Source organism: Erpetoichthys calabaricus, chromosome 7 (assembly GCF_900747795.2).
Source record: "Erpetoichthys calabaricus chromosome 7, fErpCal1.3, whole genome shotgun sequence".
NCBI classification, from domain to species: Eukaryota; Metazoa; Chordata; class Cladistia; order Polypteriformes; family Polypteridae; genus Erpetoichthys; species Erpetoichthys calabaricus.
Window position 1 is genome coordinate 20,504,310 of NC_041400.2, and position 23,921 is coordinate 20,528,230.

The following is a 23,921-nucleotide window of genomic DNA, read 5'->3' on the forward strand; positions in this document are numbered from 1 at the left end:
GCCTGGACAAACTGGTGAGGAAGGCAGGCTCTGTTGTTGGCATGGAGCTGGACAGTTTAACATCTGTGGCAGAGCGAAGGGCGCTCAGCAGGCTCCTATCAATTATGGAGAATCCACTGCATCCACTAAACAGTGTCATCTCCAGACAGAAGAGCAGCTTCAGCGACAGACTGCTGTCACTGTCCTGCTCCACTGACAGATTGAGGAGATCGTTCCTCCCCCAAATTATGCGACTCTTCAATTCCACCCGGGGGGGTAGACGTTAACATTTAACATTATACAAAGTTATTGTCTGTTTTTCACCCGCATTATTATCAATCTTTAATTTAATATTATTTATTGTATCAGTATGCTGCTGCTGGAGAATGTGAATTTCCCATTGGGATTAATAAAGTATCTATCTATCTATCTATCTATCTATCTATCTATCTATCTATCTATCTATCTATCTATCTATCTATCTATCTATCTATCTATCTATCTATCTATCTATCTATCTATCTATCTATCTATCTATCTATCTATCTATTCTTCTACTTTATCTTCTTCTTCTTTTTCTTTCCCCCTGGGTCCTCCTATACTCCAGTGGAGGGTATCTCTCATTCCCCCTGTACTCTCCTTCTCTGCCAGATGCTTCCACCTGGTATTTGGTGTATATCTTCTAGCAGTGCCATCTTGGATACTCTTCTTAGCACACTGTTTTCCTTGAGTATTCATATATAGGGGTTTAACAAAAATATTGTATGAGCTGTTTAGACAAGACAGACATTTTAATACATGGCACCTTTATTTTCAGGGGCTCCAAAGTATTTGGACACACTAACATGATCATAAATATGACGATCATTTTCAATATCTGGTTGAAAATCCTATTTTATATATATATATATATATATATATATATATATATATATATATATATATATATATATACTGATTATAGAGCGATTGAGAGAGAGAGAGTGCACACACACACACGCACACACAGATAGATAGATAGATAGATAGATAGATAGATAGATAGATAGATAGATAGATAGATAGATAGATAGATAGATAGATAGATAGATAGATAGATAGATAGATAGATAGATAGATAGATAGATAGATACTTTATTAATCCCAATGGGAAATTCACATTCTTCAGCAGCAGCATACTGATACAATAAATAATATTAAATTAAAGAATGATAATAATACAGGTGAAAAAAACAGACCATAACTATGTATAATGTTAAATATTAACGTTTACCCCCCCTGGTGGAATTAAAGAGTCGCATAGTTTGGGGGAGGAACGATCTCCTCAATCTGTCTGTGGAGCAGGACAGTGACAGCAGTCTGTCGCTGAAGCTGCTCTTCTGTCTGGAGATGACATTATTTAGTGGATGCAGTGGATTCTCCATAATTGATAGGAGCCTGCTGAGCGCCCTTCGCTCTGCCACAGATGTTAAACTGTCCAGCTCCATGCCAACAATAGAGCCTGCCTTCCTCACCAGTTTGTCCAGGCGTGAGGCGTCTTTCCTCTTAATGCTGCCTCCCCAGCACACCACTGCGTAGAAGAGGGCGCTCGCCACAACTGTTTGATAGAACATCTGCAGCATCTTATTGCAGATGTTGAAGGAAGCCAGCCTTCTAAGGAAGTATAACCGGCTTTGTCCTTTCTTGCACAGCGCATCAGTATTGGCAGTCCAGTCTAATTTATCATCCAGCTGCACTCCCAGATATTTATAGGTCTGCACCATCTGCACACAGTCACCTTTGATGATCACTGGGTCTATGAGGGGTCTGGGCCTCCTAAAATCCACCACGAGCTCCTTGGTTTTGCTGGTGTTCAGGTGTAGGTGGTTTGAGTCGGACCATTTAACAAAGTCATTGATTAGGTCCCTATACTCCTCCTCCAGCCCATTCCTGATACAGCCCACGATAGCAGTGTCATCTGCGAACTTTTGCACATGGCAGGACTCCGAGTTGTATTGGAAGTCCGATGTATATAGGCTGAACAGGACCGGAGAAAGTACAGTCCCTTGTGGCGCTCCTGTGTTGCTGACCACAATGTCAGACGTGCAGTTCCCAAGACGCACATACTGAGGTCTGTCTTTAAGATAGTCCACGATCCATGCCACTAGGTATGAATCTAATCCCATCTCTGTCAGCTTGTCCCTAAGGAGCAGAGGTTGGATTGTGTTGAAGGCGCTAGAGAAGTCTAGAAACATAATTCTTACAGCACCACTGCCTCTGTCCAAGTGAGAGAGGGATCGGTGTAGCATATAGATGATGGCATCTTCCGCTCCCACCTTCTCCTGATCTGCAAACTGCAGAGGGTCAAGGGCGTGTTGAACCTGTGGCCTAAGGTGGTGAAGCAGCAGCCTCTCCATGGTCTTCATCACATGTGATGTCAGAGCAACAGGCCGAAAGTCATTCAGCTCACTAGGACGTGATACCTTTGGGACTGGGGTGATACAAGATGTTTTCCAAAGCCTCGGGACTCTCCCCTGTTCCAGGCTCAGGTTGAAGATGCGCTGTAGAGGACCCCCCAGCTCCGATGCACAGACCTTCAGCAGTCGTGGCGATACTCCATCTGGACCCGCTGCTTTGCTGGCACGAAGTCTCCTCAGCTCTCTGCTCACTTGCGCTGTTGTTATTATGGGTGGAGATGTTTTTCCTATGCTGGTATCAGCAGAAGGATGTGTGGAGGGTGCAGTACTCCGAGGTGAGAGTGAGAGTGGGTTAGGGTGGTCAAACCTGTTAAAAAAGTTATTCATTTGGTTTGCTCTCTTCACGTCTCTCTCAATGGTGGTACCCCGCTTCGAGCTGCAGCCAGTGATGATCTTCATCCCATCCCACACTTCCTTCATGCTGTTATTCTGCAACTTCTGCTCCAGCTTTCTCCTGTACTGCTCCTTCGCCGCCCTGAGTTGGACTCGGAGTTCCTTCTGCACCCGCTTGAGCTCATGCTGATCACCGTCTTTAAAAGCCCTTTTCTTCTGATTCAAAAGGCCCTTGATGTCACTTGTAATCCATGGCTTGTTGTTAGCATAGCAGCGTACTGTTCTTACTGGAACTACAATGTCCATACAGAAGTTGATGTAGTCAGTAGTGCAGTCAACAACTTCCTCAATGTTCTCATTATGAGATCCCTGCAGGATATCCCAGTCTGTAGTTCCAAAAAGTTCTCTCAGAGTATTCTCAGCCTCCGGGGTCCACTTCCTGAATGATCGTGTGGTTACAGGTAGGACTCTAACTTTTGGTTTATAGTGAGGCTGAAGCTGAACCAGGTTATGATCTCCTTTCCCAAGCGCAGGCAGCGGGGTGGCGCTGTATGCGTCTTTAACGTTTGCATACAGTAAATCAATAGTCTTATTTCCCCGGGTGTTACAGTCCACATACTGGGAGAATGCAGGCAATGTTTTGTCCAGCGTCACATGGTTAAAGTCTCCAGCGATTAGCACAAGCGCCTCAGGGTGCTGCGTTTGTAACTTAGCAACAGCGGAATGGATGATGTCACTCGCTGACTCCACGTCTGCCCGAGGAGGAATGTATACAATAACAACAATGACATGTCCAAACTCTCTGGGCAAATAGTAGGGACGTAAACTTACGGCCAACAGTTCGATATCCCTGCAGCAAGTGGAGATTTTGACGTTAACATGTCCAGAGTGACACCACCGTGTATTAACATAGAGAGCGAGTCCTCCTCCTTTGTGCTTCCCACAGGTACTTGCATCTCTGTCCGCTCTAACTGTGCTAAACCCGGGTAGCTCCACGTTGGCATCTGGGATGGTGTTATTTAGCCAGGTTTCGCAGAAACACAACAAACTGCATTCTCTGTAGGTCCTTACATTTTTCACCAGCGCAGCCAGTTCATCGATCTTATTTGAGATTGAGTTTACATTCCCCAGAATCACAGAAGGCACCGAAGGCTTGAAACGCCACTTTCTCGCAAGCCGCTTCTTTTTTAGCTTAGTGCCGGCTCTGCTGCCACGATACCGCCTTCTTACCTCGTCGGGTAAATATGGAACCACACCGGCACTGGCATTTGTTCTCAGCGCCCGAAGTTGAGTACTTGAATAGGCGAGTCTCGGCGTGTTAAAATCCATGCCCACGTTGTAAAAGTAAGTGTGTCCAGGGAAGGAATCCACATAAAATAAAGTGGTAGGAGTGATCAATAAATAAAAATAGAAAAATAAAAGTAGAAAAGTACACATACATATACAGTCATACACGGAGCTGCTGAAAAGGCTGCCACTCACGGCGGCGCCGGATGCAATATGCAATATGCAATAAGATAGATAGATAGATAGATACTTACTTTATTAATCCCAAGGGGGAATTCACATACTCCAGCAGCAGCATACTGATAAAAAACAATATTAAATTAAAGAGTGATAAAAATGCAGGTGCCCTCTTCTACGCGGTGGTGTGCTGGGGAGGCAGCATAAAGAAGAGAGATGCCTCACGCCTGGACAAACTGGTGAGGAAGGCAGGCTCTATTGTAGGCATGGAGCTGGACAGTTTGACATCTGTGGCAGAGAGACGGGCACTGAGCAGGCTCCTGTCAATCATGGAGAATCCACTGCATCCAGTAAATAGTATCATCTCCAGACAGAAGAGCAGCTTCAGCGACAGACTGCTGTCACTGTCCTGCTCCACGGACAGACTGAGGAGATCGTTCTCCAGCCCATTGGTTTTCTCTTCATTATCTTCCACCGTATCCCTTTCTCGTATTTTCCCCTGAATCCATTTTGTTCACCTTGTACAACCATTGCAGAATTTTCATCTCGTTCCCTTCATCGTTGTGATATTTTCTGTTCATAACATTATTTATGAAAGCTTTGAAATCCCTTCATTTCCCACATATGATACACCATTTGATGTGTCTTGGTGTCTAGTTATGAAAGATGTCAAGTTTTTTGGGTTCTCTCCCTTCTATCAGACCTGAACATCCATCCATCCAGGGTCACGGGGGTCTGCTGGAGCCAATCCCAGCCAACACAGGGCAGGAACCAATCCCAGGCAGGGTGCCAACCCACCGCAGGACACACACAAACACACCAATCACACACTAGGGCCAATTTAGAATCGCCAATCCACCTAATCTGCATGTCTTTGGACCATGGGAGGAAACCGGAGCACCCGGAGGAAACCCACGCAGACACGGGGAGAACATGCAAACTCCACGCAGGGAGGACCCGGGAAGCGAACCCAGGTCCTCAGGTCTCCCAACTGCGAGGCAGCAGCGCTTCCCACGGCGCCATCCGTGCCACCCAACCTGAACATCCCTAATTTTTTTTGTTCAGAAAATGACATCCTTATGATGAGTAAACCAATAGGTGTCTTAAGAAAAACTGATCAGAAGGATTTGAAGTAGTTCATACCACATCAATCGACCCCAGGGATTTGCCCCCTTATGAGATACAAGGGTTCAAAGTTAGCCCTTTTCACGAAAACTCAAAACAATGAGGATCAGCAAAATAAGCATGTGGAGCCAAGGTTGTTGATCATGAATATGACAAAAATGTTGATATTTGATTTGTTGATCCTAACCCTCTAATAGCTACTCCCAGAAGGTTAAAAATGATAAATTTCATACATAAGCATGTGGGGTATCATTTTAGACTATTTCAAGGTCAGTGATTATGAATTTGATGCTATTTTTGATCCTTTCCTAGGGAAGTAACCTCTATAAGAGGATGAAAAATGACACATTTATATTACAACTGAGAACACTTAGAATGTAAGCATTGAAATTAAAGCATGTTTTAATATTTCAAATATGTGATATAACTCATCTTGTTTATTATGTACTTCAAATTCATGAAGTAAATCATTGCATTTCTTATGATCACCCTGAATTAAGGTGTCTTATGCAAATTCCGAATTTATATTATTTTAACTTCCTCAAAACTTCATGTTTCAATAATGTGACTCAGAAAATCAGTTTGTTTTGTGATCTTTTATTAGATGGTAGCACTGCGTTGCAGTGGGCAGTGCTGCTGCCTCACAGATCAAGTGTCCTGTGTTTGTACCATGACCTGAACGTCAGCCATGTTGCGTTTGTGTGTAGTCCTTGTGTGGGCCTTCCTTCCACATCTTCTGATATGTGCAAATTAAGTTTATTTCTGAATCTGAGTTTTCTTGAATGTGGTGTGAGCCCTGAATTGATTCTCTATCCAGGACTGTTTCTTGCTTGGTGTCCAGTGTTACCAGAATTGCAGAATTAGAAACAAAAAGAGATGTTTCTTTCAAGGGTTCCAGTATATCTAGTGTTGGTGGGCATGGATGACTGAAGAAAAACACTTTTTTTATTATCTGAAGCTACCTTATTCAATAAAGGACCACCTGGAGACAGGATCTGTTGTGTTAGTAAAGAATGCAAGTCAGCAAGAAATAATGGATTTTGCCATGACATTTGCTACATCCACTGAGAATCAGCTTTAGAAGATCAGCAGAAAACCCCCAAATCCAGGCACGTCATACCCAAGAAGAATCCAGGCTGGAATCGCCATCAAAGGGACAACAATGAAGTGTATCGATGTGTCACATTGTGTTCACTTGTCAGTCAGTCATTTTCTAACCAGCTTAGTCCTGAACAGGGTTGTGGAGGTCGGCTGGAGCCTCTCCCAGGTAGCATAGGGTGCAGGGCAGGAACAAACCTGGGTAGGGTGCCAGCCCATCACAGGGCACAAACACACACACACACACTGCAACCAAACACAAGGGCCAACTTAGTATCACCAATCCACTTAACCTGCATGTCTTTGGACATTTGGAGTGAACTGGGTAATCTGGAGGAAACCCAAGAAGACATGGCGAGAACATAAAAATGGGACACAAAACCAGGTCTCATTACATGTGAATTTCCCCTTGGGATTAATAAAGTATCTATCTATCTATCTATCTATCTATCTATCTATCTATCTATCTATCTATCTATCTATCTATCTATCTATCTATCTATCTATCTATCTATCTATCTATCTATCTATCTATCTATCTATCTATCTATCTATCTATCTATCTATCTATCTATCTACAGAGATGCAGCACCGCTATCACTGTGCCCCCCTTTATTTACTTCTGTCAATGTGATATGTCAGATTTTTAGTTTAAATAAAGTTGGCAAAAGTTTCCAAAACTCTATTTTCATTTTGTCATTCTTGGCTTTTGAGTGTTGCTTTATGAGGGAATAATGATTTGAAATGATTTTAGTGTAAGGCTGCAAAAAAGGTGTAAAATGTGAAGGAGCCTGAATACTTTCTAAAGGCACCTGTAATAAGACTTTGTCTTGAGCATAAAGATATTTACATGAAAATAAGGTAAAAATAAGAAAAATGTCTTTACAGACACAAGTTCAATGGAGAACTGTGGTAAGATAAGATGGTGGTGGATTTATATAATGGGAACAGGATGAGGTGGGATCTTGAGTGAAGTCAGAAGCCAGAAGTGATGTCATCATAAGTCGGGGTCTTGGGAGGCAGAAGAGGCGTCTTCACGAGGCAGGTTATGATATGGGTCTGCAGAGTGAGGAAAGGAACAGCTCCTGGCTTGGCTGAAAAACACACACTTTTGAGCATTTAAATTGTCTCCCATGCACACGTGTGTAACACACCTTTTTAGTAATTTTTTGCAAATCATAAATCTCTTAATATTTCTTCCATTACATCCATATGTGATTTTATTACATCCACTTTACTTTTATTACAAAGTGTCAATACTAATAAGAGAAGTATCGCCAAACTATAACAGCACTTTTATAAAAATACATCCTTAAAAATCTGAATGTGTACTTGGAATAGGACTTTATAATCAGATTTTCAATGTGCACAAGTTTACATTGTGCACATCTCTTTAGATTTAAAATGTGCAAAATATTCCAAAAATTAAACACTACCAGTGAAGATAATATTCAAGTGCCTGCATTTCTAGGCCACACATGCAGGCTGTGCCCGCTGCTTAAACCTTTCTGGACATCAATTAATAATTACTTGTCTAGCAGTGTCAAGTGTGGATTCAAAAATCCTCATCCTCTCGTATCTCTATTTTGGGTAAGACCAGATGGAGCATCACGGCTCAAGGCACCTTCTATCATAATAACCTTCATGACCTATCAGTTTTCCACCTCATTTTGTTCACAGCGGGGGAATCCTAAACCATTTTCTATTCTACTATGGAAAAAAAGATTTCCTGAATTAAAAATGGAGAAAATGAAATTCATTCTGTTAGAAATAAATAAATAATTTCTCATAATATGCTAGGACAGCCCCTTATCAATGGAGTTCTCAGCTTGCATTCCCCTTTAGGAATATGATTTTTGTTTGAAATTAAAACACACCTGTCTCCCTCTTTAATAGGTCAAGAGTCCTCAATTCAAAATTGTGATCACTTTTGAAGGGTCTTCCTATTTGTGGACTACTTCTTATTTTCCGGATTTATTTATTTAACAATATTTTAGCAGAAATACATATATTTTGCCTGTTGTGCGCATTAGAATAGTAGAACATGCTAGATGAGAACAGGCCATTCAGTCCAATAAAGCATGCCGTTCCTATCCACTAAAATCTTCTAAAATACCACCAGGTCCAGTTTTGAAAGTCCCTAAAGTCCTGCTGTCTACCACACTACTTGGTATCTTATTCAAAGTATCTATGGTTCTCTGTGCGAAGATAAACTTCCTAATGTTTGTTCGAAATTTTCCCTTAACAAGTTTCCAACTGTGTCCCCTTGTTCTTGATGAACTCTTTTTAAAATAAGAGTCTTGATCCATTGGACTACTTCCCTTCATCATTTTAAACACTTCAATCATGTTTCCTCTTAATCTTCTTTTGCTTAAACTGAACATACAACAGAGTGAAGTGACATGTGTATTATTCAACACAACTAATTTGAGAGTTTTTCATGGACGTTTCTGATCGTGCTTTCTGTTGTCCAGAGCTGGTCACCATAGAAATCTATTCTATCAGAAACTTTGTTGTGTCTGTTCTCCATAAAAACATGAGAGTAAAATTTTTTTCTCTGCTTTTCGTATCCCTACAAATGACATGAAGTTAGTCACATATAAAAAAGATATAATTTTTGGGTAGAGTAGTCATTGAATTCATTGACCAAGAGCTCTCAAGCCATTAATTAACCAAATTATTTATTTATTTATGTTTTCATCTCTAACTGAATAGATCACTAGAACAATAGAAACACTGGGATGACAACAGGCCATTCAGCCCAACAAGCTCATCCATCCTATTTACCTAAATTATCCAAAATAACATCAAGTTGAAATTTGAAGGTCTCTAAAGTCCCACTCTCCACCACACTACTAATTTATTCCATGAGTCTGTGGATCTTTGTGTGAATAAAAACTTCCTAACATTTGGCAATATTTGCCATTAACGATTTTCCAATCGTGTCCCTGTTTACTTGTTCGTTCTTGTTGAACTCATTTTCAAGTGACAGCATGAGCGTGCTCTTCAAATTCCTTTCATAATTTTAAAAATTTCAGTCATGTCCCCTCTTAATCTCCATTTCCTTAAATCGAAAAGGTTCAACACCTTCAGTTTCTCCTCATAGCTCAGACCTCTTAGCCCTGGACTCAGCTTAGTCGCTCTTCTCTGGACTTTTTCTTGTGCTGCTATATCTTTCTTGTAATGTGTTGACCAAAACTGAACATATTACTCCATTTGAGGCCTCACTTGTGCATTATATGACTTAAGCATAGTTTCTTTTGACTTGTACTCTACACATTGTGATATAGCCTAACATCCTATTGGCCTTTTTGATTACTTCTTAGTATAGTGTCCCGCATGTGCATCTGACATTTGTATTCCGGGCTCATCTGAGGTAAGCACTAACACTCCAGGACATGAGGGAGTGCGGTTGCTGATAGTAATATCACCATTTTCTCCCACAGCATTGAGAAACCGCTCATTTGGGGAACTGACTCTACACCATGCAATCCCTTCACTCCTGCATGGCGTGTCTCACTCAAGAGAAAGTAGACTGATGACTGGAGCACCTACCTGAAATTGATGCATCCGAGATAAAACTGAAGAAGCCTCCCTGGTGGATGGCCGGCTAAATATTCCGGCCCTCACCCCCAGGCCGCCAGGTGGAGCTCTCCAGACAGCATGGACGTTCCCCAAATTCCAGCAGGGCCTCATGGACTTTGTAGTTTGTATGCACAGCCCTGCTGGATACCATAGGGACCACCAGGAGTCGCTGTAGGGAGGCTGTCGGACTCTTACGTGCCCTATAACCCGGAAGTGCGTCATGATTACATGATAAGAAGAAACAACGTGCTTCCGGGTTGAAGAAAAGGACTTTTACCCTGACCCGGAAGTAATGAGGACTTGTGGATTGTGGGACAGGAACACCTCCGGGTCAGGGGGTATAAAAGGACTCTGGGAAAGCCCAGACGCTGAGCTGAGCTGGGAGGTAGGGTGGCGGAGTGTCTGGGAGAGGAGGAGTGATTATTGTATTTGAGAATTATTTATTAATATTTGTATGAGTAGTGTGGAGTGGAGGGTGCTTTGTGCACAGTATTATTATTTAATAAATAATAATTGGTCTTTTACGTGGTGTTTGGCGTGGTTCCTGAGGGTTCAAGAGGTTGATAAAAGCCTCAACTGTTACACCTCTTGTTTAATTTTTAGTTAATCTGCTTTTTCATTTGGCTTTACTGGATGTGCCTTCGAGGGCCTTCAAGATCTTTGTAATTATTAAACCCATTTTTGCCGAAGGTTGAAATTTTTGAGTTTGTGCATGAAATTCACATATGTTGCGTAGAAAAATATAAGGAACAAGAATTTGAAGAGAAAAAATTTTTACTACATTCCATTGTTGAGTTATGTGGCGTTCCAAAATTGGAACACTAAGCAAATCCACTTCTTACATTATACATAACATATGTTACTCCAACGTGACTGTCGTTCCAGTAATGGAACAAGAGGCATAAATGGGTTAAAAGGGGCAGCCCGGTTGGTGCCCCAACATTTCCTCCATGACCATTGTATTCCCTCGGTCGACAATACTCATTTCTTGATGTGGAGGGGTGATTTGAACATTACCTTTGGATGGCTGTGAGTAGTTTATTGGCTTACAGTGTTGATGATTGTGTTGGTACTGGGGAATCGATTAAATGTATGTTAAAATTTTAAAAAGAAACATAAATGGGTTTACTTCAAAAAGCCACACTCTTGACCTGTAGGCTTGTAGGAACCATTATTCTGAGACAATTTAGAGCCCCTCACAACAGAAGGCAAGCTTTGTAGGACCTTCAGTGACATTAGAAATGGCTATGTTTTGCATAGACAAATGTCTACATTGATGCTGGCATTTAACTTAGAAGAAGAACGTCAACAGCAATTGCAAACTGTCATTAGAATTGGATCCTCTTGAGTCATGATATCTGTTGGTTGATATGAAGAAAGCCAGTTCCAAATGAGTCCTGTAAGCTATCCTGTACGTTTCCTAACCCTGCTTCATTCATTGCACAGTTAAAGACCTGTTCTAGTAGCAATGGGCACAAGGTTGGCTCTCACACAGATCAGTGTAAATTCCAACCAAGGGGTGTCAGCATTCTGTTAATGACTCTGTGGAGCAGGCCACCATATACTCATTATACTCTCAAAGGGCATTTACAAATATTACAAGGGGCAGCGTTTAAACCACACAGGGAGTATATTGTAATGCAGTGCAGAAATGTAACATGATTAGATAATTCACTTATTACCATTCTTTCCAATAGCAAATTGTGGCACACAATATAAGAAGCTTGCAGGCTGCAGGGCTTTGTTGTCACTGTAAAGGACACTGAAAGTTCTATAATGGCCTGAGTTTCAATCTCCTGTTCTAGTTGGGGTGCACTCAGTTCAAACAGAACAAAGTCAATGCTAATCACTTATTCATAACGCTGAGTGATCTCTTTTCATCCCATGTTTCCGTATTACTTTCCTGCGAGGGAAACCTTTCAAGATGACATTGTACTTGTACCTATTCAGAGAGCAAAGGCAATCATGTAATGGTCTGATAAGCCAGCCAATTAAGCTGTTTATGTGTTACAGCATTCTTTTTCACCAGGTTTAAACTCAAATGCCCATTAATCGAGTGTGGAGCAATGTCCAAGACTTATGTTTGAATGTTTTTTTAAGATTCTGCATCTCTGCAAAATTTCAGATACGGTAAATTGAATGCTAAAATGTCAAGTCAAGTTCAAGGTCAAGTGTGTTGTCACATGTACAGAGTGCAGGGAAATTTTTGTTTGGAAGTCTGACTAATGTAGGCTATTATCCAATAATGTGACTTTATATTGGTGTCCCAGCTTTCACCCACTATCTGTTGCGGTGGACGGCCAGGGACCTTACCTGGCCAGGACACCCTGATTATGGAAGGACCGGGAGAGACAGTATTTCCTGGACTAACAGAGGGCAGGCCCCTTGATTTCCAGCGGGGCCACGAGTCATGAGCATAGAAGCACAACCCTGTTGGTGCCCGTGGTCACCACCAGGGGGCGCATGGACGTTTTCAGGGCCCTATTTGGCAGCACTTCAGCCACACCCAGAAGTTGTGGAAGAAAATTTTAAATACAGACACCCCTCATTGGAATGCCCTGATTTAAGCAATTAAACACAGGCAGGAGAAACCATCAATCATTATTCTTTATCTAAATCTCGCAAGAGGCAAAAACTTGTCATATCAGTGTTTTTGCAAAGAAAAAAGTGTTCTCTGCGCTATATTTATACAATCCACTGATTAGGTCACTGCTCAAAAAGGAATTCATTACATAATCAGAAAATGATTGGCTAAACCCAGTTGCTAACAGGACATAACAAACGTTGATACCTTAAATAACTACAATCAACCGCGACAACTGGTTGATTTATAGTCCTTAAGAGCACGTGACTTTTCAGGAGGGTTAAAAGTACACCACGTCTGCACATTCATTTTTATGTTCTGAACCATAGTTCAGTTTGCTATCAACAGGAAACTTAGCACATAACAATACAGTAGAACAATGATTATACCAAAAATATGACATTTTTTCTTAAGGGTTATATAAAATAACAAAAAATGCATTTATGTCAGTCAGTCAGTCATTATCCAACCCACTAGCATTTATCATAGTAATAAATAATAAAATAACAGCATTAGCTTTTAAGCATAAGCTCAGAAGGATCTGAGACTCAGACAAATGCTAAATGCACATTGGACCAGGATTCAAATTCAACTCTTACAAAGTGCTGCCGGAAGAAGCTCATTGGGCATCTGGAGTCCTTCAGTCCTGGCCAGTCACCAGGAGTCAAGAGCCAGAGTCGGGAGGAGATGGACAAAACTTGCCTGGAGGAGTGGAGGCAAAAGAAAGAAGAGAAGAAGTGTGCCGTGTATTATGTACTGAGGTGCTTATGTACTTAGATGGGGGGAGCAGGGAAGTAGAGCTCTCCAGTTGTAAATAAACTTGTGTGCTGGACTGGAACTGGTGTCTGCCTATCTGTGTCAGGTTAGGCCAGTTGTACATATCTATCTATCATCTATCTATCTATCTATCTATCTATCTATCTATCTATCTATCTATCTATCTATCTATCTATCTATCTATCTATCTATCTATCTATCTATCTATCTATCTATCTATCTATCTATCTATCTATCTATCTATCTATCTATCTATCTATCTATTATATGGTACTTTATCTATATGATAAAACACTGGAGCAAAATAAAGAGTTGGGGCATCTTGAAGGCAAACCCCATATGTTTTTGGCAAAACAAAAGCAAATTGTCATAATTAAGTGCCACGTTTTTTCACATGCGAGTCATCAGTTTTACTGGTTTGAAATGTCCAAACAAAATGAATAGGTATGACACAAGAATGTGATGATTTTTGTGGTGCTATGAAGGTTGAGTGAATATAGTTGGGATATATATGTTATATACTAAAAGCGGGTTCAGTGGGCATGGACAACGGGTCCTTGCTTCATCGAGGGTTCCATGTTATGATATACATTGAATCTAAATATGTAACAGAGGTGCAAGGAAGATTTTGCACAAAGATTAATGTGCCTCAGCAAGGAAGAATTCCTTCTGGTAACACTGATTTAAAGAGGTTTGATTAATTTCATGCTGCTGGTAATGGACACGACTTTTAGAAATGGAGAACTGTAAAATGGCAGAAAATATCCAAACATTGAGACAAGCTCTAGACATTCAGCATGATGTCAGTCAGTAGCATTAAACATGTTAAACTATTCAGTTCTTCAATATTATTCATCAAGTTCTATTCTGTCTCTGTATAAAATGCAAATAGTGCATACATGTTTTAGGAATAATTGAGCTAATGTTGTACTCAGTTTATTGGACTTTTAAATGAAAATTGAACTATGTAATTTATTTATTTACTTACTTATTTGTTTAGCAGACACCTTTATCCCAGGTCACGTACAAAGAAAGTTATAATATATGCAAGCATGATTATAAGCATTGGAAGCAACATCTATTGATCTATTTACACAACAGAAAAATGTTATGTTAATTCATGTGAAAAAAGTTATGATTTTTAAATCTATTTAAGACAAAGTAAATAAACTGTATTGACTTTTTTGGACTATTTTAATCCTTATATAGTGCAATGAGTCAACTAATTAAGTTAAATGAATAGTTCAAACTATCCTTTGAAAAATCATTATCCTTGCACTGCATTCCAAAAATGGATTTTCACAGCTTTACTAAAACTTACACTAAGTATTTACACAGGCAGTGATATACTTCATAAAGCTATTCTGTTTTAAACTATCATATATACTCGCGGATAAATTCTCCCGCGGATAAGTCGGGACTTGATTTTACCGTATAATTTCTGCTATTTTATAATGTTGGTCGTATAAATCTGCCTATGTGGCCACAAGGTAATACCCGAACTATTCCAAAGCAACGTTTGCACTGTTTCGTGTTTTTTGTACCTCACACCCTCATACACCTTTATCGTAAGAGCATCCCTTCTCTACGATGGAGTGTTCGATTACAAGAAAATATGAAGCTGGTTTTATATTAAATGTCTTTGAAGAAGCGAAATTGGTAACTGCACTGCTGCAACAAAATTCGATGTGCCTGAGAAACTGATGTAAGATTGGAGGAGGCAAGAAGTAAAAAAAAAAATGTAAGTGTCGCATTTTTGAACGGGCATATTAGTCGGGGTCTGATTTTATGATCGATTTTTCAGGTTTCAAGACCCGACTTATACGCGAGTATATATGGTATAATTAGATTCGATTAATATTCTGCCCTCGCGATTGCATGTCTGTGCAAAGCTAGACAGATGGCAAACAGTACAGTAACTCCAGTAAACTCGTTTCTTGCTCAGAGAGAGGCTTTTACTAATAAATCTTTCATTCTTGATTGTAAAACTACAAAACACAATACAAAGGGTGCTTTCAGTACAATGCTCACGCCAAAAAATCAATCAATAAAGAAATGCATTATAAATACATCAGTTAACTGTAGCAGATAAACATCTTAACAAACATTTACAAAATAATTATTTAAAAGAGAAACTTACAGGCATATATTCACCAAGGCTTAACGTGAAAGACCTGGTGTTATAATCATCATTCAGAACTTCACTAAACTACCTTCTTAAGAAAGGTGAATTGAACAACTTGACAACGTTAATACTTAAAATGATCGCTAGGTGACAACCCTTGAAATAAAAGTGTGAACAGAATAATTAGATTAGGTTAGATTATACTTTATTTGTACCCATGGTGAAATTAAAATTTTACAGAAGCTCAGAAAAATAGATAAATGAATAACTAAATAAATAAATATGATAAAAACAAACAACAACCCCCCCACCCTCAAATAAATAACAAAGAGCAACTACTGTCAATACAGGCTTGTAGGTGGCAGCAAGACCTGCTCAGATTGTGCCACAGGTTTATATTTAAAGGCATTAATAGATAGATAGAGCAGTGTTTATAAAAGGAACACACCCCATGGGCATTGATTCCTTTTTTGAAGTCACCAGAACTAAAAATGATTCATCAAAAAGATATTGGCAGAGAGTGAATCATTTTTGTTCTGTTCTGTTGCTGAGTCAGCCAATTATTGTTTTAATAACAATACATTTACTTTCCATTTTTCTCTTTTCATAATATTCATACAAGACAGGGTTGAAACAAAAGCATTTGCATTTTTTATTACATGACAATAATCCTCATCTTGAGTCCCAGTGTGGCATCGATTTTTTTTTTTATTTGTATCCACAGATTTTAAAAGTTTAAGAACCCTGGCGTTAGATGAATGACATTCCAGTCACAAGTTCTAACAGCAGCTGTCATCAGTCTGGGTAGCAGCGGAAGTGACTGGGCAGTGAGTTGAATAACAACACACTGTGATATGATGAGAAAACTCAGCTAACAAGTCAGATGCATGTGCAATACAGGATATAAAACAACTGTGAACTTTCTCTAGCACCAGATCCAATTTTCAGAAAAATTGCATGAATATTATTGAATCTGTTACCTAACACATGAATGATTAATAAAGTATCTATCTATCTATCTATCTATCTATCTATCTATCTATCTATCTATCTATCTATCTATCTATCTATCTATCTATCTAATTGTTATGTGGTGAAAAGTAGTTTTGGAAAGCAGCAATGAAAGTTCTGAACAAGGTGTAGCCGTGTTTATTGTTGACGGCAAATCTCAGAACGAGGTACAGTCAGGTCCATAAGTATTTGGACAATGACACAATTTTCATAATTTTGGCTCTGTACACCACTACAATGGATTTATAAATAAAGCAATCAAGATTTGAATGAAGTGTAGACCATCAGCTTTAATTCAAGGGGTTTAACAAAAATATTGTATGAGCTGTTTAGAAAAGGCAGACATTTTTATACATGGCACCCTTATTTTCAGGGGCTCAAAAGTATTTGAACACACTAACATGATCATAAATATGACGATCATTTTCGATATTTGATTGAAAATCCTATTTTATATATATATATATATATATAGAGAGAGAGAGAGAGAGAGAGAGAGAGAGCACACACACACACACACATAGATAGATAGATAGATAGATAGATAGATAGATAGATAGATAGATAGATAGATAGATAGATAGATAGATAGATAGATAGATAGATAGATAGATAGATAGATAGATAGATAGATAGATATGACACAGTAAAGATGCAAATTGGGATACTGAAGTATTGATCTTATGGAGAGGATTGGAATAGGATTAGGTTCCAGCAGGATGCCAAGTCAAGAAAAGGATCAGAAGGGAGGAGATGAGGTCAGGCAGAACATGCCAGCCCTCTGGTGTCGCCCCTCGGTGATCGATCATCATCAATCCTCAGGTTAACCTATGAAAACCATGTTAAGGCAAGTTAAGTCAAGTATGATCATCATCAAGGCTGCCATCAACCACCCCCAGGGTCCAATCCGAGGACCTCACTAAAATGACGAATTGATAGATGCAACAGGCGGTGTGTATAAAGGGCAGGGATTAAAAAAGTGCAAGATTATGACCTGCAATTACTCAGAATTCTTCATTCCTCAGGAACAATTGCAGTCCCTGGTCCCCATCATGAATGGGATTCAACAGCACACCCACACCTCTTGGTTGTTGGTAGACACACATTGATCCATTCAGTATAGCGTGCATGCAGCTCTGGACATATAAGGGCAACACAGGCTTTGTTATTGCTGAATCTCATGTGTCGCTTATGCTCGTAGCCCACAGCAAAAAACTTATGTGCAAATAGGCTTGATTAGAATACAAAAATGGTGCCATGAAATTGGTTACATGTTTACAACAGTGGATAAGTGAATCCTTGAGAATGGAATCCATGAACAACAAGGATTAACTGTGTGTGTGTAAATATATATTTATACTGTATATACAGTATAATAGCCGTTCCCTGCAGCTCTGAACGCGTATTGGTGAAACAGGACAAACTTTAAAAATCAATAAACAAAAAGGTAACGCTAGCTAAGTGGAGGCAAGTTACACTCCAAAACACAGAGGTAGACCGACTCCCCACTCCTGACATCAAACTTCCTCCTCCCCTTGTGATTTAAAATCTTTTACTGAGTTACTGACTACTATGAATTATATTTTGTTTAGTTAAACTATGTCTTTTCTGCAGTTACAGTATGTGGTGAAAACTTTTGGGCAAGCTCGTCAGCATAAAAACTATTTCAGTAAACATTGATTGACTAGGTTATTTTCCCAATAGATAACTCTATAAAAATAATATATTTCTTAAGATCATCGGTTAATAATAATGGTTTATGGCAAAAAAAGAAAATACCTTCACCTAGAGATGGGTTTTTGATTTCTGTCAAGAGATGGGGAGAGAGAGAGAGAATATTAAGGTAATAAATGACTTGTAGTAGTGAACCGAGTATCAGAAGAATAAAGAGAACCATTAAATGCAGTGTCAATTGACCTTTTTCTCTAGATTTCTGTGCCCTCTCTTGTTAAAAATTAATAAAGATTGCTTTTCTTTCCAATTGCCCTGGATTTATAGGGAGGAGACACAGAAGAAAACTGTCTCATTGATATTCTTGCCTCAAGAACAAATGAGGAGATCTACAGGATCAAAGAGGTGTACTCTATGGGTAATGCCGCCTTTAATCATCAGCACAGTTTACAATCAAATACAGTTTAGTACTTCAACTACATGTGCAATCATCAGACAGGAAGAATAATGCACTTTCTTTGTATGATTAGAGTACAACAGTGACCTTCAGCAAGACATCTACAACGAGACCTCAGGACACTTCAGAGACATGCTGATTAATCTTTCTCAGGTATGTTTCAGATTAAACTATTTTCTTGATCCTGACTGTCCTACATTGCTTAAGGCTAAGGTCAGGACAGCAGACTGAAGTCATTTATTTATCATGCACTGCTGTGAAAATTATACTGAAAGATGTTTCCAGATATCATTGACCTTTCTGTGTTTAAGTGGAGAAAAAAATCTGCTTAACACTTATGAGAACACATGGTAGTCTTGCGGCAAAGGTGTCTCATGATAAACTATGAGATTGCCGGTTCAGTCCTCCCTAGATTATGACACTTTCTGATTGTCATTTTTTACACTTTGTGAACGAGTGCCGTTTTTGTTAAATTGTCATCTAAATAAATAAATGCAAATGTTTATACATCTTTAAGGGGAATGTTTCACTTTTGTTTGTTTTATCATTCTACTTCTAAACCATTAGCTAGTTCTTCCACTTACTGTATATTCTTACCAACTTGATAAATTTGGAAGGGTATTAAATTGAAGCTGCATGAAAACTGTGCACAGAAGCGAATGGGGCCACCAAATCCTGCCCTGCAATTTTAAAATTTGACAATCCATCCATCAATCCATCCATCCATCAATTTTGTAATACTTACCCGGTCTAGGTCACAAGGACAGCACTCTAAACAAAGATGCCCGAATGTCCTGTTTTCCCACCACCTCTTCCAACTCCTCTGTGAGGGTACTAAGACATACAAAAGGCCAGTGGAGAGGTATAATCTCTCTAGCATGACCTAGGTCTTTCTGTGGTCTCCTCCGGTTGGACATACCTGAAACACCTCTCCAATGAGGCGTCTAGGACGCATTATAATCAGATGTACCATCTGTCTTAACCAGCACCTTTTACTGTGAAGGAACAATGGCTGTACTCTGAGCTCCTCCCAAATGTTTGTGATCCTCACACTGTCTAAGGAGGAGTGCAGACACCCTGCTACCTTTCAGCCGCTTGTATCCACAATCTGATTTTTTCAGTCAATACCCAAAGTTCATGGCCATAGGTGAAGGCAAGGCATCATAATTAGACGATCAGATCAGATCATAATCCAATGTCTGAAACATCTCAACTGATTCCTTTCAATGTGATGTAGCAGTGGTTCTACTCTGAGCTTCTCTCAAATGTCTGTGATCTTCACACTATGTCTAAGGCTGAGCTCAGACTACCTGCAAAAGAAGTTCATTTCAGCCAATTGTACAATTGATCTAGTTCTTTCAGTCAATGCTCAAAGCTCATGACCAAAGGTGAAGGTAGAATGTAGATCGACTGGGAAATTGAGAGCTTTGCCCTTCAGTTCAGCTCTCTCTTCACTACAATGTCCCCATAACTGCTTGTGCCACTCTGATACAACTGTCAAACTCTCACTCTCTTCTTCTCTCGCTTGTGAACAAGACCCCAAGATACGTAAACTTCTCTGGAGGGGACACAATACACTTTCCTGGCCTCAGACTTGGAGGTGCTGATCCTCATCCTGACCACTTTGCACCATGCCATAAACCGCCCCTGTGCACACCTGATGTCACCACCCATGGAAGCCAACAGGACCACATCATCTGCAAAAAGCAGAGATGTGAACCTGATGTCTCCAAATTGAACCCCCTCGACACTTAGGCTGCATCTAGAAATTCTGTGCATAAAAGTTATAAACAGGATCAGTGACAAAGTGAAGCCCTGGTGGAGTCCATACCCGCCAGGAACAACTCTGACTTACCACTGTAAATGCGAACAAAGCTTTTGCTCAGAGTTGCACAGGGACTGAACAGCCCATACCAGCAGGCCCATACCCTATATACCTGAAGCACCACCCCCAGAGGACACCCCAAGTAACACAGTTGTTAGCCTTTTTCAACTACACAAATACCTGTGGACTAGTTGGCATACTCCATGAAACCTCAAGAATTATTGTGAGGGTCAACAGCTGATCAAGTGTTCGAGAGACTTTAAAAAATGCATAAAAATTCTTCAGCCGGTTGTATTATTGTATGTCAAGCTGACACCTTCATGCAAGATGACTAGAAAATTTGGGTTACAATGCCAATGTATACATTTGTAATTGGAGCACAAAGAGATTAATTGTTTTTATCAGGATCACTTACTGAGATAGAGGTGACAATAAAATCAGCAATTTTGTGATTTAAAAGCTTGCCTTAGCCTCCTTATTTAACAACCTGGAGCTTCTAAATGTTTTTCATAGGTATTATTGTTTTCCGGAAAGTTCTTCCTTAATGTATACTTTATGATTTTTCATATTTACACACTCCCTCAGATCATCAATGACTTTCCTATAAATCATTAACTTTTCTTTGCAGAATCACAGAGCTCAGTTATGTTAAATTTCATCAGTCTAATTATTTTCTGTGCCTAGAAGTTCCAGCTTGAGAGAGTTAGGGCCTATTCTGGCAAAATCTGAATTAGATGATTTACACAACCCTAATCGACTAGAGGATAAGAGTACAACATGTAAGAAACTTTTAGATTGTCTGAAATACAATAAGCCTGAAAGATCCATCCATCCATTATCCAACCCGCTGAATCCGAACACAGGGTCACGGGGGTCTGCTGGAGCCAATCCCAGCCAACACAGGGCACAAGGCAGGAACCAATCCCGGGCAGGGTGCCAACCCACCGCAGAGCCTGAAAGATGCTTTTCTAAATTATGTTTTTTTTTATTATTTCCACTATTTACTGTACATTGTAAGTATCCTGAATGAGCATACAACATATGGATCTGTTAAAATGTTAAGATTTGCTCATAATTTCTTTAAGATGTTATAAAAACTGCCCATTGTTTCACGGACATTTGAATGGATGGTCTTGCTAAAAGAAAGGAGATGCCAAAAAATGTGAGCCTGTGAGACGTTGTTTAATTTGTAACCACTTGCATCTTTTAAGTCTGTTCCCTTTTTCACATTGTGGCTTTAATGTTCAGTACAGCTGTAATGTTTCAAAGGCTCTATAATTGTTTGACATCAGAAACTAGCTGACTACAAATTTTAAGCTATTTCAACTTATATGCATTATATTTAATGGAGGTTTAACGTACTTGTAGTTTGTTTGATACATTTATTCTACTTTTGTATTAAATTATTCTGCTGTTCTTGCAGCTGGCTACAATCAGTACTGTATTAAAAAGTTGAAAAAAAATCTTGAGGTCAAATTTTTTCACGATTCCTATGCTTTCTATGTTTACGAGAAAGTAAAAAATTAATGTATTAAAAAGTTGAAAAGTACTAGCTGTACTAAGACAGGTTAAAATCTATGTAACACCTCAGCATTGACATTTGCAGTGCACCATCTATTGGAATGTATTCTGCAATACATGTAGTAATAGTAAGTGCATTGCATTTGTCATTCCAACAGATGGTACCTCAGAAACATTTATAGCAGTAAAATGCTTTATTACAAATGTTTGTGAAGCATCATGTGCTGGAATGACAAAGACATAAGCAGCTGGATGGACACACAGACACTTATTCTTTTATTAAGGTAGATTAACACGCCTAAGAATCATACATCACCTTATCAATTACTGGTAACAAACACATTTTTTAGCCTTTACAATACTAAAAAAACACAAACAACAAAAATATGATTTACTCATAGTGCATCTATGAATCATTTATAGCCATTGTCACACACGCGCGCTTAGGAAGCAGCCAACAAGTCCTAAGGTGAGTGTTATTTCACGAGATGAGGGGTCTTTGGTTACGTGCACTGATGTCTCTCTCTCTTTGTATACAGAAATAAAGAGAAAAACCATAATACACCTACCTTACTTACACTCTCTCAAAATGTCCATCATCCCATACAATGAGACATCCATGACGTCACTTCCGGTTTCTGCATGGTGACATCACTTACGGCCACTTTCGATGACATCACTTCCAGCTCTGCCATGATGATGTTACTTCCAGCCCTTCTTGATAACGCCACCTCCAGCCATTTCCGATGACGTCTCTTCCGTTTTTGTCACTTCTTCCCACCATGTTTTTTCATTTGTCTATATTAACGCCATTTACCTGAATATCTATGTCGAATGTGATCAGTTTTTGATTTATTTTGACCGTTTTTTCATCTTTGTCACATCGGACAATATACAGGGTCATTCCCCAACTCTTTTTGAGTATTACCTTGTTATTAATTTCTCCACACCATGTAATAAAACCTTATAGCAAGCCCTTAAAGCCCTTATTCTAAAGTGTTACCACTACTGTGATTTAACTCCACATTTCAGCTGTTATAAGGTAACCTATTCTGTTTAAATAACAGTATCCAAAACCTGCCGTGCAAATCTACTTTTCCTGATACAGAGTTTTTGTATTCAGAATTTTCATAGCCACGTGTGGCAGAAGACGTCCTCAGTAACTTCTTTTCATATTTTGGCAGCTTCCTCGATGCATAGCTAGGTTGCGTCTCATACACATGTGGTATCCTTCTTGGCTTTTGAAAAAGTGCAATAGGTTTTGCTGCTGTACTCTGTTTTCTGTCTGTATTGTTGTCAAGAATGAAAGAAACTCAAAAGAAGGATCAGAAGGAGAGTGTTTTGAGAAACAAGCAAAGGTCGAAAACCGGGAACTCAAAAGAGTCGAGTGGTTAAACCAGGGATAAGGCTAGAATTGTATAGTTTAAACAGAAATAAGGTCAAAGCTAAAATAAATACAAGAGCAAAGCACAGCAAAAAGGTTTTGGAAAGGTTTTCACATAGTTAGGTCACTTAAATGACCTAGCCAAAAGCTATTTATACCGCTGAGGAATGACGTAATAAACGTGACCTCAGAGGGTCATCTCTCTAGTAACTGCACAGCAACCTAAGTCAACTATAATGACATCAATAGAAAAACAACATGTTGTTGTGCGATATTTGCAATGCAACCAAATTATTCCATTCCATACAAGAAACTATTCATTTTGTAGATTCGAAATATTCCAAAACAAATCAAAAACCTTACATTGAAAAAAGTCAACTTTATTCTTTTCATAATAAATTAAGAACAACAGTGATTCATGACTTTAAAATATTAACAAAACCAATTCTCACCTTCAACAACATGGATGTCACCAGATAATGACACATCAACAAAAGTTTTGTTTTCAATGTATGACCAAAGTACT

At 39.4% G+C, this 23,921-nt stretch overlaps 1 protein-coding gene across 1 annotated transcript in view; it reads left to right on the plus strand.

Annotated features, from left to right (window-relative positions):
* LOC114655087 (annexin A10-like) overlaps positions 1 to 23,921 on the plus strand; it is a 136,476-nt gene that overhangs the window by 53,469 nt on the left and 59,086 nt on the right. The window contains exons 5-6 of the mRNA XM_028805979.2: positions 18,536 to 18,626; positions 18,739 to 18,818. Coding sequence (XP_028661812.1) covers positions 18,536 to 18,626; positions 18,739 to 18,818 — 171 coding nt within the window. The remainder of the gene's footprint in view (positions 1 to 18,535; positions 18,627 to 18,738; positions 18,819 to 23,921) is intronic.